The sequence below is a fragment of the Tenrec ecaudatus genome, chromosome 12 (genome assembly GCF_050624435.1).
Source record: "Tenrec ecaudatus isolate mTenEca1 chromosome 12, mTenEca1.hap1, whole genome shotgun sequence".
In the NCBI taxonomy this organism is placed as follows: domain Eukaryota; kingdom Metazoa; phylum Chordata; class Mammalia; order Afrosoricida; family Tenrecidae; genus Tenrec; species Tenrec ecaudatus.
In genome coordinates, this window is record NC_134541.1 from 126,810,611 (window position 1) to 126,824,317 (window position 13,707).

General features: G+C 58.1%; 1 protein-coding gene across 2 annotated transcripts in view; it reads right to left on the bottom strand.

Moving 5' to 3' along the window:
* The window catches only part of GTF2IRD1 (GTF2I repeat domain containing 1), an 87,425-nt gene that overhangs the window by 50,180 nt on the left and 23,538 nt on the right, over positions 1-13,707 (bottom strand). For both annotated transcript variants that reach the window (XM_075564848.1, XM_075564847.1), the window contains exons 2-3: positions 3,775-3,903; positions 1,384-1,525 (exon numbers count right to left, since the gene is read on the bottom strand). In XM_075564848.1, the coding sequence (XP_075420963.1) occupies positions 1,384-1,525; positions 3,775-3,897 (265 nt within the window). In that variant the 5' untranslated portion in view covers positions 3,898-3,903. The remainder of the gene's footprint in view (positions 1-1,383; positions 1,526-3,774; positions 3,904-13,707) is intronic.

Sequence of the window (13,707 nt, forward strand, 5' to 3'; positions counted from 1 at the left end):
CTGACCCTAATTTCCTACTTGGCCACATGGTGAGGACCGGAGTGTGCTAGATCCCTGGGGAACGTGCCTGAAGCTGCGTTGGAGGGGACCAGAGGGCCCCCTGCGGCCCGCTCTCAGCTGGAAGCCTGCTCCCCTCTGGGGATCTGCGAGGCTTGAAATAAACCAGCCAACTTAGGGGTGCTATAAATAGCAGAGCCAAGGGCTCCGAGAAACCTGGCGCTCCTTCCCCAGCCTGGCTCTGCCACTGCCCACCCCCTCCCCCACCCCCACCAGCAGTCAGGCTCTCCCATGACCTTGGAGAAGCTGGGGGGCGGGGGCGTGGGGGGGCGGCTGCATGGGAGGTGGGCTCGCCCTCGGGTGTGTCCAGGCCCGGGTGTGGGGCAAACAGCTAAACGTGTGGATTTGGCACTTCCATCTCCAGCCCCCCCACGGGGCGGGCAGCACTGTCCCCCAGACCACAGGTAAGGCGACAGGTAAGGAGGCTGAGGTCCAGCCGGTCCAGCCAGGATGTGCAGACAAGGGCCTGACCCCTGCCCCACACTTAACACAATGCCGGAGCCGGACCGTGGGCGCAGACTGCCACCAGAGCTGGGGGCTGGGCTGGAGGGCCTCTGGGTTCGGGGACACGGGGTTCTTGGCAGAGGAGCCTCCAGGGACAGGGACTTGTGGCTCCTGGGAGCGGGCCAGCATCTGGCGGGCAGAGAGGAACCAGGACCTGCCGGGAGGGGCAGGTGTGGGTTCGGGCGAGAACGCGAAAGGTAGCAGGCTGGGGACAGAACAGTGGAGCATGGACGTGAGAACTGCAAGGGGTGTCGTACACGGGGCCAGGCTAGGTCTCCACAGGGGCAAGGGGTGAGGGCTTCAGAAGGACCCCTCTTGCCTCAAGGTCCCCGTGCCATACCCAGGCAGTGCAGGCGGGTGGAAGGCTCTGTCCTTCTGAGCTGACAGCGGTTAGCAGACAGGGAGCCCGGTCTCTCCCATGAGCTGTGTAGCCCCGGCCCTGGGAGCTGGCCCATGTGCATCGCACCCCCCGGAGCCCACAGCCTGGCTTGTAGCCCACTGCTACTGTACATGGCTCGGACTCGGACACTCACTCTGGGACCTGAATCTCCGCCAGCAGGGCTGAAGCCGGTACCACTGCGGGGGTGGACCCCTGTGAGGGCTACGCACACAGTGGGCGCTCAATCAAAGCAGGCTGAATGTGTCCCTGTTCACATGGAGCTGGGGGTCGGGCCATCCAGCCAGCAGGCTCTATTAGCTCACACAGCCCGATCTGCCTGGTCAGACCAACCCCGGGCTACCCCAGTATCCACGCTGGGCATGGCTGGGGACTCCAAGCTGGGTCCCCAGGGAAGCTTCCAGAAGGGAGCACAGGGTACTCACGGCAGAACCTGAGGAAGTCCGACTGCAGCTCCTTGCGCGTGTTCAGGAACACCCTGCCCTTCTCCGTGCCCACCACAAAGGCGCTCTCATCATGTACGGCCACGCACGCCACCTCCGCGTTCAGTTTGGAGAGGGCGGAGCACTGGGAGAGGGGCAGAGGGGGTCAGCCGGGGGACCCCCCACCTCCAGCACATCTCCCCAGCCAGTCTCGAGCTGACAGATCAGCTGCCTGAGCTCCCCACCTTCGCACCCCCCTCCCCCAGACCATATTCTGCGTCTGCCTTAGAAGCCCCAGGGGGACATGTGACTGGGTCCCCACGACGGCCACAGGGGTAAGAAGGCATGATGGACACAGGGCTGGAGGATGCGGTAGACCCTGTTCCTCCAGGCAGGTCCCTTGGCTGGTGGGGGGGGGTGGTCTTCCTGCCGTGAGACCTCCTGCATAGTCACGGAGCCAGGAGCCCCAGCTCAGCAGATCGAGACTCAGCTTTTGCCCTGTGCCCCTCCAGTGTGGGCCTGGGGCCAGGGCCTGTACAGAGGAGATGGGCATTTCTGAGGGTGGGGAAAACACCTCTCACCTGGGACACCTGTACACATGGGCAGCCCGGGGGGAGAGGAGGGGGTGAAACTAGACCCTGTGACAAAGACCACCAGGCCTGCCTCCAAAAAGCCCAGCCAGTGAAGTCCACAGCACAGCCTGGACCCGAGAGATGCTAGGCTTTACTTGAGTCATGCCTGCTGTTGTGTGACTCAGGACAGGAGCCTTCCCCTCTCTGGGCCACCATCCTGCTCTGTGTGCCAGCCCCAACCTGGGTGTGTGCCGGTGTGAGGGAGCTAGGGACCGGCAGGGCAGCTGGCCCGTCACCTGGGGCTCTCCTGTGTGTGTGTATGTGGGGATTTATTTTCAGCTTGCTAAGATTAAAACAGGACACCCCTGTGTGGCCCAAACATTGTGTTGACCTCCAGCTGGGCAGTTCGGACCCGCCCAGGGCACTACCCAAGACAGTACTGGCAATCATCTGCCTCCACTCAGATTTCAGCCGAAGGGCCTCCTAGGGAGCCGGTCTGCTCCTCACGGGAGTCGGGAACGCCTAGGCAGGAAGGGGCCCGATGGGTTCACGATGGAAACAGGAGCCACTCTGACAAACATGGCACCTGGAAGAAGGTATGGGTACCGTCCAGCCTGTCAATCAGGTCGCCGCTTGATGACCTACTTTGGAGGTGCAATTGAGATAAAGGCCTCTCTGAAGGCCAGCCTCTACCCACCTCCTTCTCTCTCTGCCTCCACCTTCCTGCTGGCGAGCCACCCTGAGACCTGCGTGAGCCCTCTGGTGCTTCCACCGCCACTGGATCCACAAGACCTCGCACCCACCGGCCTGTGATCTCCCTACATTCTGCACCGTGGCGTGTGGCTGCGTGAGTCTGAAGAGAGACTTACTTAGGGACTTGAGTTGGACCGGGCTGGGATATTTTCCTGATAGAAAGCTCTTTCTTAGACATGGAGGGGTGTCTCCGGATTTATTTCTCTACTCAGCCTGGCCTCCCACACAACCACACTGTGGAACAGCGACCAGAAAGAACAAGGATGCTGGTTGCCACAGAGGGGCTGCCTGAGCCGAAAGAAGCATCCATCCAGGGTCCCGTCTTTGGTGAGGCCCCAGGTGGGAAAGGGATCAGCCCAAAGCCCACAGAGCAGGAGCCCCAGGACATGCTGGCAAAGGAGCCCCAGAACGTGCTGGCAGGAGGGTCTGAGGCTGGCTGGCAACTGGGTGTGAACCACACACTGAGCTCAGGACCCTTCTCCCTGCAGCGGAGCAGGGGGCAGGAGTTAGGTCACTGCCAGGTAAGTGTCTTGGAGGGATCCAAAGAGGAAAAGGGGGCATCTTGTCATCGTGTGCTCACCCCCCCCCATTCAGGACAGCGACGGGCATTTCAGCTTCTCCACCAAACTCTGAAACACCTTTTGATCAGCGTCTTCAACAGGTTCTCTGAGGGTGGACGCAGGCTACTCCGGGCGGTACTATCTCAGGCCAAAGTTACTGGCCATATTGAGCTATTTCATTTAAATTTCAGCGTAAACAGCCTGTCCCGAGGCCTCCGTCAGTTGGAGCTTCCATCTCGACAGGACCCGGGATCCCTGCCCCCCCCCCCCCCCACGGGTGGCCGTTCTGCCTGGAGAGGGTTAGCAGCCCCTCCAAGCGGGGTCACTCGCTAGCTGGAGCGCAGGACCAGGATTGGAATGGCAAGAAGTGAGGGTATGAGGGCCAGAGTTAAGGGGGCAAGGGAAACAATGTTTCTCTCTGCCTGGGGCTGGACTTCTGTAGACGTGGACCTCCCGTGTGGCTCTGGTTTTGCTGATGGGGGGCAGAGTTGGGGGGGACACGCACTCACCATAGAATCTAAGGCAGAAACGAGGCTAGTGATGATCTCGTCCTTGCGGGCAAAGGCGCTGCTCCAGCGGTCAGGCCCACAGCCGTTAGCAGGGACTTCGCAGCGCTTCCCCAGCAAGGCCATGGTCACCTGCAGAGAGGGAGGGGACCTGGTGGGTGCCGGAAACAGAGCAGGCTACCTACCCCGGGGCCCACCCACAGACTCTACAGCAAACAAAGATGAGGACAGCGGTCAGGGCAGGGGGCCCACTGCTCCGGGGCCCTTCGCGTGGTCCCGGCCCGGACAGGGAGCCTGTGCAGGTGAGCTGGCTCGTGGCAGATCTGCAGGGGTCCTCACACCAGTCACTTGGGCTGGACTGCCTCCAAGGGGCGAGCAGCCTTGGGGTGGGGCCGAGGGGTCCACGGAATGCCTGCTCCCCACCACCATCCATCTCACTCCTGCCAAGCTCGAGGGCCAGGACCAGGTCTGCCAATGCTGCTCTGTAGGGCCAAGGGCCCAACGCACAGGTCAGGCCAAGGCCACAGGGACCAACCGCATACATCGGAAAAAGTCCCAGAAGCCCACCAATGCCCACTTGGAGCTGGCATCATGGGGTCTCAACTCAGAGGGACCATGATGGGCGCGGGCTCTGAGCTTGCTCTGGACCCCAATCAACTCACAGCTAAGTCCGTCAGGCCTTGGCCCAAAATATGGTTTTGGTTCCCTTCTGACTGTGTGCAACATGTTTTGGCTCTGCGGTTGCAATAAATTGGAAAACCTTCATGGTACACGGTCAGGGGAAGGGAGGCCGGGTGGGACATGTGTATGGACCGAAGCACCGTGGCCACAGTCAGGGACCACCTGTGGGCATCAAGTCCATTGATGGGTCTACCTGCCCCTGTGCAGCGGCTCAAGGTCTGCCCGCTGGAGGACCCCACTGGGCCTCCTTCCTGTGGCCAGTCCCTTAGGCCATTCCCACGAAGGCCTGGGCTGCCGGCCTCGCAGCTGCCCAGTCCAAATCGAATCAGGGCCAAGCAGGAAGGCTCCAGACAGCCCTGGCCTCCTGAGCAGCCCAGATTCCACTGGCTCCTTCCGGGAATCCTAATCCACTTAGGGAGGAAGAAGGGACTAGGGAGGGGCAGGGAAGCAGGATGCACTTGGGGAGCAGGGAGTGAGCAGACCCACACAAAGCCCCCAGAGAGGGGCAGGTGCCCCCAGGGCTGGGCCGAGGGGCAGAAGTGAAGGCCGGGAGCCAAGGCCGAGACCCAATCATTCAAGCCCTCTGCAAAGTGGGGTTACTTCTAAATGGGAAAAGGGGGGCAAGGGAGAAAAACCACCCAACAATACCCCCAACCAAGAGCACAGACCTAAGCAAGCAGTGTGCCCGGACTTGGGAAGAAGCATGAGAGAGACCCCAGGAGGAGGGGAGGGCGGGAGCCGGCCAGGACCTCCCAGCATGGTCCACAGAGGACGGGAGGGTGGTCAAGGGGGCTGTGTAAGCTCTCCTCGGTGCCACCCAAGACAGGACACCAGGGGTGACTGATGGAGCTGAGGTGAAAGCTCAGGATGGCGATGATGGACAGCTAGCTCCTAACCAAGGAGACGCCCAGCCGGGAAGTCCTAGTGAAGAGGGACTTCCGGTCACCCCTCGTTTCTGGGTGGCCAGACCCCTGAGGACACAGTCTCCTTCTCCACCCTCAGCCCCGCTCACCTCCCTGCCACCCCTCCTATGGCTCTGACCACACGATGCTGTGGCCCAGGGCTTGGACCCTGACCCTTGTCTCTTCTCTGTCCAGCTGCCTACTCTCCACCTGGTCTCCTTAGAAACGACTCCAGACCGGGGAGCCTGGGGTTTTGTGCCTTGGGCTTCCCTGATGTCCATGCAGGGGCTCAGTCTGAACACCTAGGAGACTTATCTGCCGCCTTCCTCCCATGCACCCCAAAACAACCCTCCTGGCTCGGCTCCCTAGGGCACCTCAATCCAGCCACTGCCAGCCCAGGTCCCCTGGCTCCTCCCACTTCCACACCCAGTCCTTCTGCCAGACTGCAGCCCCAGGGATCCTCACGGTGACGCAAGGACCCAGAAGGACCAGCTGATTCACATGACACACGGCGAGACAGACCAACCTGTCCTGGTGTGCCCAAGATGTCCCTAAGGTTAGCACTGAGTCCCGGGCACATTGCGTTGGTGGGTCACCCACGCATGACACAGGACAGCACAGGTGATATATGGCGCCACCAACAAAGGGCAGGAGCAGGTGGGCAGTTCCAATCCCACCTTCAGCCCCGAGCTTCAAGTTCACTTACATGAGGTGGGGGCTGGGCCTGGGGGCTCCTCCAGGAAGGGGAGGAAGAGGGGGCCCCCACCCCAATAAGAAGAGCATGCATGAGGTGAGGAAAGGACGTCCCAGGCCAGGCCGGGGTGGAGGTGAGGGTTGGGGTGGAGAGTCCCATCTCACAAAGCCCCACCACACCTCGGCCAGGCTGTCAGGTGGAGACCCCAGTCTGCCCACTCAGGTGGGGTCACGGGGTCAGCTCCCAGGTCCCTGCCCCCTGCCCAGCCCGGGTCACAGAGCGCCCAGGAAATGGTACTTTTAGGCCCCCAGGGGGTCTGATACACAGCCACGATCCCTGAGATGTTCCCGCTCCTGTGTCTACGGGGCTGGGTGTTTCCTGCCCGCTGCCACCCTCCCTCGCCAGGGATTCTCGCTGCCCACGCAGACAGCATAGCCGGAGCTGGCCTGGTCCCCAAGCCAGAGACTGGCCGGGCGGTCCTGTCCACGGCTGAGTTGGTGCTGCCTAGGCCCCATGGCAGACCAGCTACACTGCCTTGGTCCACTTTCCAATGCCTCTGCGTGATAACAAGGTCGTTCACACCCTGGTCTATGGTCAGCGGCAAGTCACCAGAGGCTGCATCCAGGTGTACTTCACCTTCACTTATTCAAAACTGGAACAATTTTTAAATGGGTCCAATGGGGGGAGTCAAACCAGATGTTGCATTTTGACCTGGCTACACCTACCACAATCCTATTAAGGACACACCCCCACACGCCGTCGACAGGAAGTCTGTTCACACCCCTCAGCTATGGCCAGAGAGGATTCACCAGCAGCTTGAGCTGCGGTGAACCTGCAAATGGGGATGGACGCCCACTGTCGGCCACAGCCTTCTGCAGACCAGGTGCTCACGATTTACAGCAGCGGTTCTCAACCTGTGGGTCTTGTGACCCCTTTGGGGGGCAAACGACCCTTTCACAGGGGTCGCCTAAGACCATCGGAAAACACATAAATATTTCACACTATAGAATTACATCTTGTCTTGTGATTCATCAATGTGCCTTAACTATGTTTAATTATGTTCAATTCATAACGATGAAAATACACCCCGCATATCAGATATGTACATGACAGTTCATCACAGGAGCAAAATGACAGTGATGGAGTAGCAACGAAAATTTTATGGTGGGGGGTCACAACATGGGGAACTGTATTAAAGGGTCGCAGCATTAGGAAGGTGGAGAACCACTGATTTAAAAGCTCCAATACCATTCCTGCAGACGGATCACACACTTGGTTCGGATGTCTCACTTACACGGCTGCTTGGTTGAAGCTACACCTTCAAGACCCCGGGTGCTATTCTTTCTGACCGCTGGGCACCATCTAGTTTCTCTAGCACCCTTTGTTCAGCTCCCTTTCCCCCACTCTCCCCCTGGGGACATCCCCTCATGTTTCAGGGCTCTGTGAACTACTGCCACGCCCCCCATAGGGAATGTCTCACGTGGAGGTGGGTGCCGTTTGGCCGACAATCTGAAGGGAGGCAGTGCTAAGCCTAACGCTGGGTCCTCCAGAGGACCCCCTCCATACACTGGGCTCTTGAGGGTGATGAGTTTCCGCCCACCCAGAGCCCAGCTTCTTAGAGGGCTCACTTGATAATAGGCAACAGGATGGCACTGCAGGAACTGTTGATCATTCCCACAGGGGAACCCTATCAGTGTCTTCCCCCATCTTCTTACCAGACCCACGGAGGGCAGAAAGGCCGTTAGGTGGGGTTACACATTGAGCATCAATTGGTGCCGTCAAAATAACATATAACCCTTCACCTTTCTAAGGAGACTCGAGTATAATCATGTGATCTCCACCCCTGGACTGTAGCGGATAACTCATGCATATGTGACCCAGAGCCTCTGGCAAAATGTTTCCAGTAGGCATGGCTACTATTGCTGCTAGGTGGTGTGAGTCTGTCCAGACTTCGCAGCGACTCCATACAGAACGGAATGAAACACTGTCCTGTCCGACCTGTCGTCCTCACAATTGGTCTTACGCTCAAGTCCATCAACGCAGCCACGGGGGCAATCCATCTGGTCAAAGGTCTCCCTCTCCCTCGCCGCCCCTCCACTTTACTAACCAGGGACCGGTCTCTCGTGACAACACGGCCAAAGTCCACGAGACAAAGGCTCACCGTGCTTGCTTCTAAGGAGCCTCTGGCTGGCCTTCTTCCCTGCCAGAATCTCCTCGTTCTTTCGGTGGGCCATGGTCCTTTCAACATTCTTCACAAGCACCGTGATGCAAATGCACTGGTTCTCCTACATGCATACGAGGTGACGGAAAGCACCATGGCTTGGGTCAAGTCCAACTGAGCTCTCAACATAACATACTTGCTTTTCGACACTTTTAAGAGGTCTCGGGCAGCAGACTTACTGGGTCTCTTGACTACTGCTTCCATGAGGAGTGATTGTGGATTCGAGCCAGACAATATCCTTGACAACGTCGATCTTTCTCTCCATTGATCATGCGTGACCGACTGGCCCGGGTGTGAGGGTTTGGGACTTCTTCCTGTGGAGCTGCCATCCATACTGGAGGCTGGCCCCTTTGAACTTCACGTGCTTGAAGCCAGGGCTTCAAAGTTATCCTCACTTCCAACAAGCAGCACGGTGCCACTTGCATCTCGCAGTTTGTCAGTAAGTTTTCCTGCAATGCGATGCCCCGTTCTCCTTCCTGCGAGTCAACTCCTTTGCTGGGCACGGTGAGAGGGCACCCCCGATGCACACCTTTCCTGACGTTCAACTATGCCCCTTGCCTTTGTCCCGTTCCAACAACTGCCTCTTGACCCACGGGCAGTTTCTGCATGACCGCGATGCAGTGTTCTGAGATTCCCAAGCTTCTCCAGGTGAACCGTAACACAGTCTGTTACGGATCCCTTGGAATCGTCGATCTGCCTTTCAGTAGTCAACAAAACACAAGTAAAACATCCAAGATCCATCTGAGCTGAACATTGATAACCCTTGCTCCAGACATCCTTGTCGAAGCTGCAACCACTGCTGAATGGCCTTGAGCAAAACTTTGCTTGTTTGTGATATTAATGATCCTGGTCTATAATTTGAGTGTTCTGTTGGGTCACCTTTTTTAGGGGGGAATGGGTATCAATCTGGATCTCTTCCAGTCAGTTGGCCGAGTAGCTGTCTTCCAAATTCCTTGGCACTGAGGAGCACTTGCAGTGCTTCATCGGCTTGTTAGGACCCCGTCGATTCCTGGAGTCTTGTTTTGGGCGAACGCTTTGAGTGCAGCTTGGACTTCTTCCTTCAGACCAGTGGCTCTCGCTCATGCGCTCTCTTGTAAGAGCTGAGCGTGTACCAGTAGACTTTGACTTCCTACTAATCTGAGTCAGCAAGGCTTTTCCCCAGGCCACTCCAGAAGCAGCTTCCTCCCCCCAGCTGTAACATATTATTCCTTACACCCATGACAAGTCACCGTAACCAAGATTACTGTTAAACAAAGAGGGTGACCCGATTCATACCCTACTCCTGTTCCGATAATGCCCTCCCAAATGGGCCAATGGCCGCAAGCGTGTGCAGTCCAGAACTGTAGTATCTCACAGGGGATTATGGCTGGAAGGGCTAAATTACGTAATTGCCGACACCTCGGCCACCCCCTGGCTCTTACTCGTCATTCACACTTGAACCGAGAGCCCATTCCCTTGCGCTACATCTCTGGAGGAGTAAACACAATGTTAGATGTTCCCCGCTGCACAACCCACTTACTCATTCCTTCCTTCCATTTTTTATGATATTTTACCCCAGCCTTCCCCCTTTGGGACAGGGCGTGAGGTCAAGTGTGAAGTGTTCCCCCCTCCGCCCGTTCCCACGATGGTGGGGGTGCACACACGCAAGACCAGTGGACCATCTCCACCACGAGGCGATACGACACGCTGCACACCCAAGCGTCGTTCTGCCAGATGAGAAGGGACAACCCCCCCCCGCCCCGCCCGCATCGCCCCCCTGGGAAGTCTCGCCTGCATCGCCCCCCTGGGAAGTCTCGCCTAGGGATTCAGGGATTTCGCTCGGGTCTCTCGCTGAGGGATCACCTGCGCATCCGAACGTCAGCATCAGGCAGAAAAGAAGGCACCGCCAGGGAATTTTCATTTTGAGTATCTCAGATTATCTGGGTGAGCCCAGAAGGCAATGATATGCCTAATTCTGCCCCGTTTCCTGGTGCTGATTAAATGGAACACATAAGGGGTGCTTTTCACCAAGTGAATGTTATTTTCTCTTCTGTCAGGAGGCTAGAGGCTGGAATTCAGGGCGCCGGGCTGTAGGGGAAGGCTCTCTCTGCCAGCTCTGGGGACGACTTCACCTCCGCTTCCCTGGTCCACTTGACCACAGTGAGTGGACGCTGTCTTGGGAGCCCTGGTGGCCCAGTGGGTGAGGTGATGGGCCACTAACCGCCAGGTCGGTGGTTCAAACCCAGCAGCCAGGGCGAGGAAGAGGCTGGCTGCGCGTATTCCGAGTTTCAGTCTCGGGGACCCTACAAGGGTCACTCTGAGTCTCAATGGACGCAGGGCAAACGGGGATTTCTCCCTGAGTTTTCCTCCACCCCCACCACCCCCAGCTCACATAGTCCCCGGATCAGGGCCCAGGATGACAAAGGGTTCTCCCGTCCCTTCCCCATTAGAAACTGCCACGATTCTCCCTCCCCGCTCGGAAGCCAGGAAGCTCCCTGCCTGGCATCTCCCTGCCCTGGGTACCAGCTGGGGCGTTGGAGCCAGTTAGGAAAACACGTCCAACCACGCAGGGCGGCAGCGGCAGGCGTGCACACCACCCAAACACAGCCCCCGCACCAGCCGCCGCCATATGCTTGTTTCTGGAAAAAGAATCTTGAACGCAAACAAAAAGAAACATCCCCTTCCTGGGGGTGGGGGGCCTCCTCCCGGCACTCCCCTCCCCTTCCTGTTCCTGGGGCTCCCCCCACCCATCTGGGCCCTGCCCCTTGTCCACCCACCACTGGTTCACAACCCAGAACAATGGCTGGGTGGTTCAGAGGGGGTCCACTGTGTGGCTATGACACCCGAGTCCCCATCTCCTGGGAGACCCCAGTGGGGGTAAAAACAAACAAAACTGCCCTCGAGTCAGTGCTGACTCACAGAAACCTTCTAAGACAGACGAGACCTGCCCTCAGGGGAGTAGCAAGCCTCCTCTTTCTCCCTGGGAGCACCTGGTGGTTTCAAACTGCTGACCCCAAGGGCTGGGCCCCCAAATCCTTCCCTGCTCACAGAGCAGATAGAAAGATAGGTGCTTGAGCAACTGGTAGATCTTCATGATTACAATGGATGGAATTCTGACTCAGCCTACAGGACAGCGTGGAGCTGCCCCGGGGGCTCCCAGGCTGAAACCCTCTGGGAGGGTGGATCACCAGGCCTCCCCCACCCCACTCGCGTGGCTGGTTTACATGAACGTTTCTACCAGCAGCTGGGCGTCTGGCCACTGCTCCAGCCACTGAAGCCCTTAGTTGGGGTTCTTGAAGACTCTAAGCCATCGAGCAGGACAATCCCCCTCTCTTTACCCAGGGCAGGTGTAAGGAGGAGCATGGACTCCCCCCACTCCCCAATTCTGGCCGATGGGGCACGAGGAGCCTAAAAGAAAGCTCTTCTTGTTCTTAGAAAGGGTCTGAAGCCAGAGGTGTCCTCCTTCATAAAGATGCCCTCAAGTGACCACCACCTTGGGGCCAAGAGTGGGCGATGGCAGACTGGACGCGCCTGTGGGGAGGACCCCCGCACCCCACCCCACGCCACCCCGACTTTGGCTTGAGGTAATGAAGGTGCACGCTGCACACCAGCCACTCTCTGCGGAGGCCTACCAGCGCTGTGGCTACAGGTTGGGCTGCAAACCACAGGGTCGGCAGTTCAAACCCACCAGCCTCTAGGAGAAACATGAGGCTGTCTGCTCCCACGGTGGTAAAGATCCACCGCCTCAGAAACCCCACACAGGGAGGCTAGGAGTCAGAATTGATTAGAGGGCAGTGGGTTATTTTACTTGCAAGAGTACCCTGCTGAACTCAGCCACTACCAGTTGTGTGGTAGGCCCATAATCTCATGTCAACGTAAAGGTGTAAGAGTGAAGGGGGAGTTTAGCTGGTCAAGCAGGTCACAGCCTGATGACTCCTCCCTGTGGGCGTGGCCTTCTCATAGGAAGGTCCTGGGAATTGCCTCTCTGGGCCTTCACCTTCCTGCCATCTCACTCATCACTGGCTGTGCTCGAGTCAGCACCCAACACCCAGCAGCCTCATGCACCATCCAAAAAAACCCCATCCGGTGCTGCACGTCCCCACGGTAGATTGTGGAGCAGACGGCTGTGATCCGCGAGGCTTCATGGGCTGCTTTCTGGAAACAGCCGCTGGGCCTTTCTTCCCAGTGAATTTTGTCTAGAGCGTACCAGCCACTGGAGGGTGCTGGTGTGTGTGTGTGTGTGTGTGTGTGTGTGTGTGTGTGTGTGTGTGTGTGTGTGTGTGTGTGTGTGTGTGTGTGTGTAATGCCTGCAGGGCAAGGAGAACTGCCCCTCCGGGTTCTGGGACCACAGCTGTTCACAGGAGTAGAAAGCTCGTCTTTCTCCCTTGGAGAGGCTGGTGGTTTCGAAGTGAGGACCTTGCGGTTAGCTGTCCAATATGTAACCTTCATGCCACCTGCTGTGACTAGTCTCCTGACCCCCAGGACACCAAGGCCGCCTTCATTCATCCCACACTGTCCTGAGGCAGTTACATAGATACAGGCCTTGGTTCAGCGGAAGAAAACATTCCCTCCCCACCCACCCCCACCACCCAAGAGGACTACCCCCAATGGAAGAGCAGGCTGTCTTTTCCACACTGAGTTCCCCATGTCCGGGAGCAATCACGAAAAGTTATCCACTCTTGGAGGCTCGTCAAGGGAGGGTGGGTGCACCTGGGGGAGATGGCACTTTGTGCAACAATACCTCCTCCTTCGCGCACCTTGACTTTTCGAGAATGAGGGCGGAGGTCAAGGTCAGCTGGCTTTTTGTAAAAGGGAGCTAAGTGGATGAATGGAATTCTAACAGCAAACAAACTCCAACCACTTTAGAAGACAAGCTCCTAGCACTTCCAGGCTGACACTGAGGTCACCGCATCTGAAACGGCCGGACTCCTCATCCCACCACACCCACATCCAGGTGGGGAAACTAAGGCCCAGAGGGGAGAGACAGCACCCGGGACCTCTGGACACCCGTGCTGACCTGCTACTCAAAAACCCACTGCCGTCTAGTGAATTCTGAATTGTGACGACCTTAAAGAGCCAAACAGAACGCCCCGCGGGTTTCCAAGGCTGTGAACCTTTACGGAGGAGTGCCGCTGGCACAGGGTGGCACAGGGTTACGTGCTGGGCTGCAGTCGGCAGGGGAGTGTGGGGGAGGGGGGCTGTGTGAGGGGGAGGGGCTGCGGTTTACCTGGGGGGCCTGATTTGTAAAAGGGAACTGAGTGTCTCCTGACAACTCGTCTCCCAGCACTACACCTGGTTCACAAACTCGGCTACCAAGCACAGAGGCGGGAGGGTCCACCTGCCCCACGGGGGCCTTGGAAGAGAGGCCCGGAGACCTGCGTCCCCAGTGGAGCACTCTTCCACTGACACATGGTGTGCGTGTATGTGACCCCTAAGTGTGTTTGCGTGTCACGCGTGTG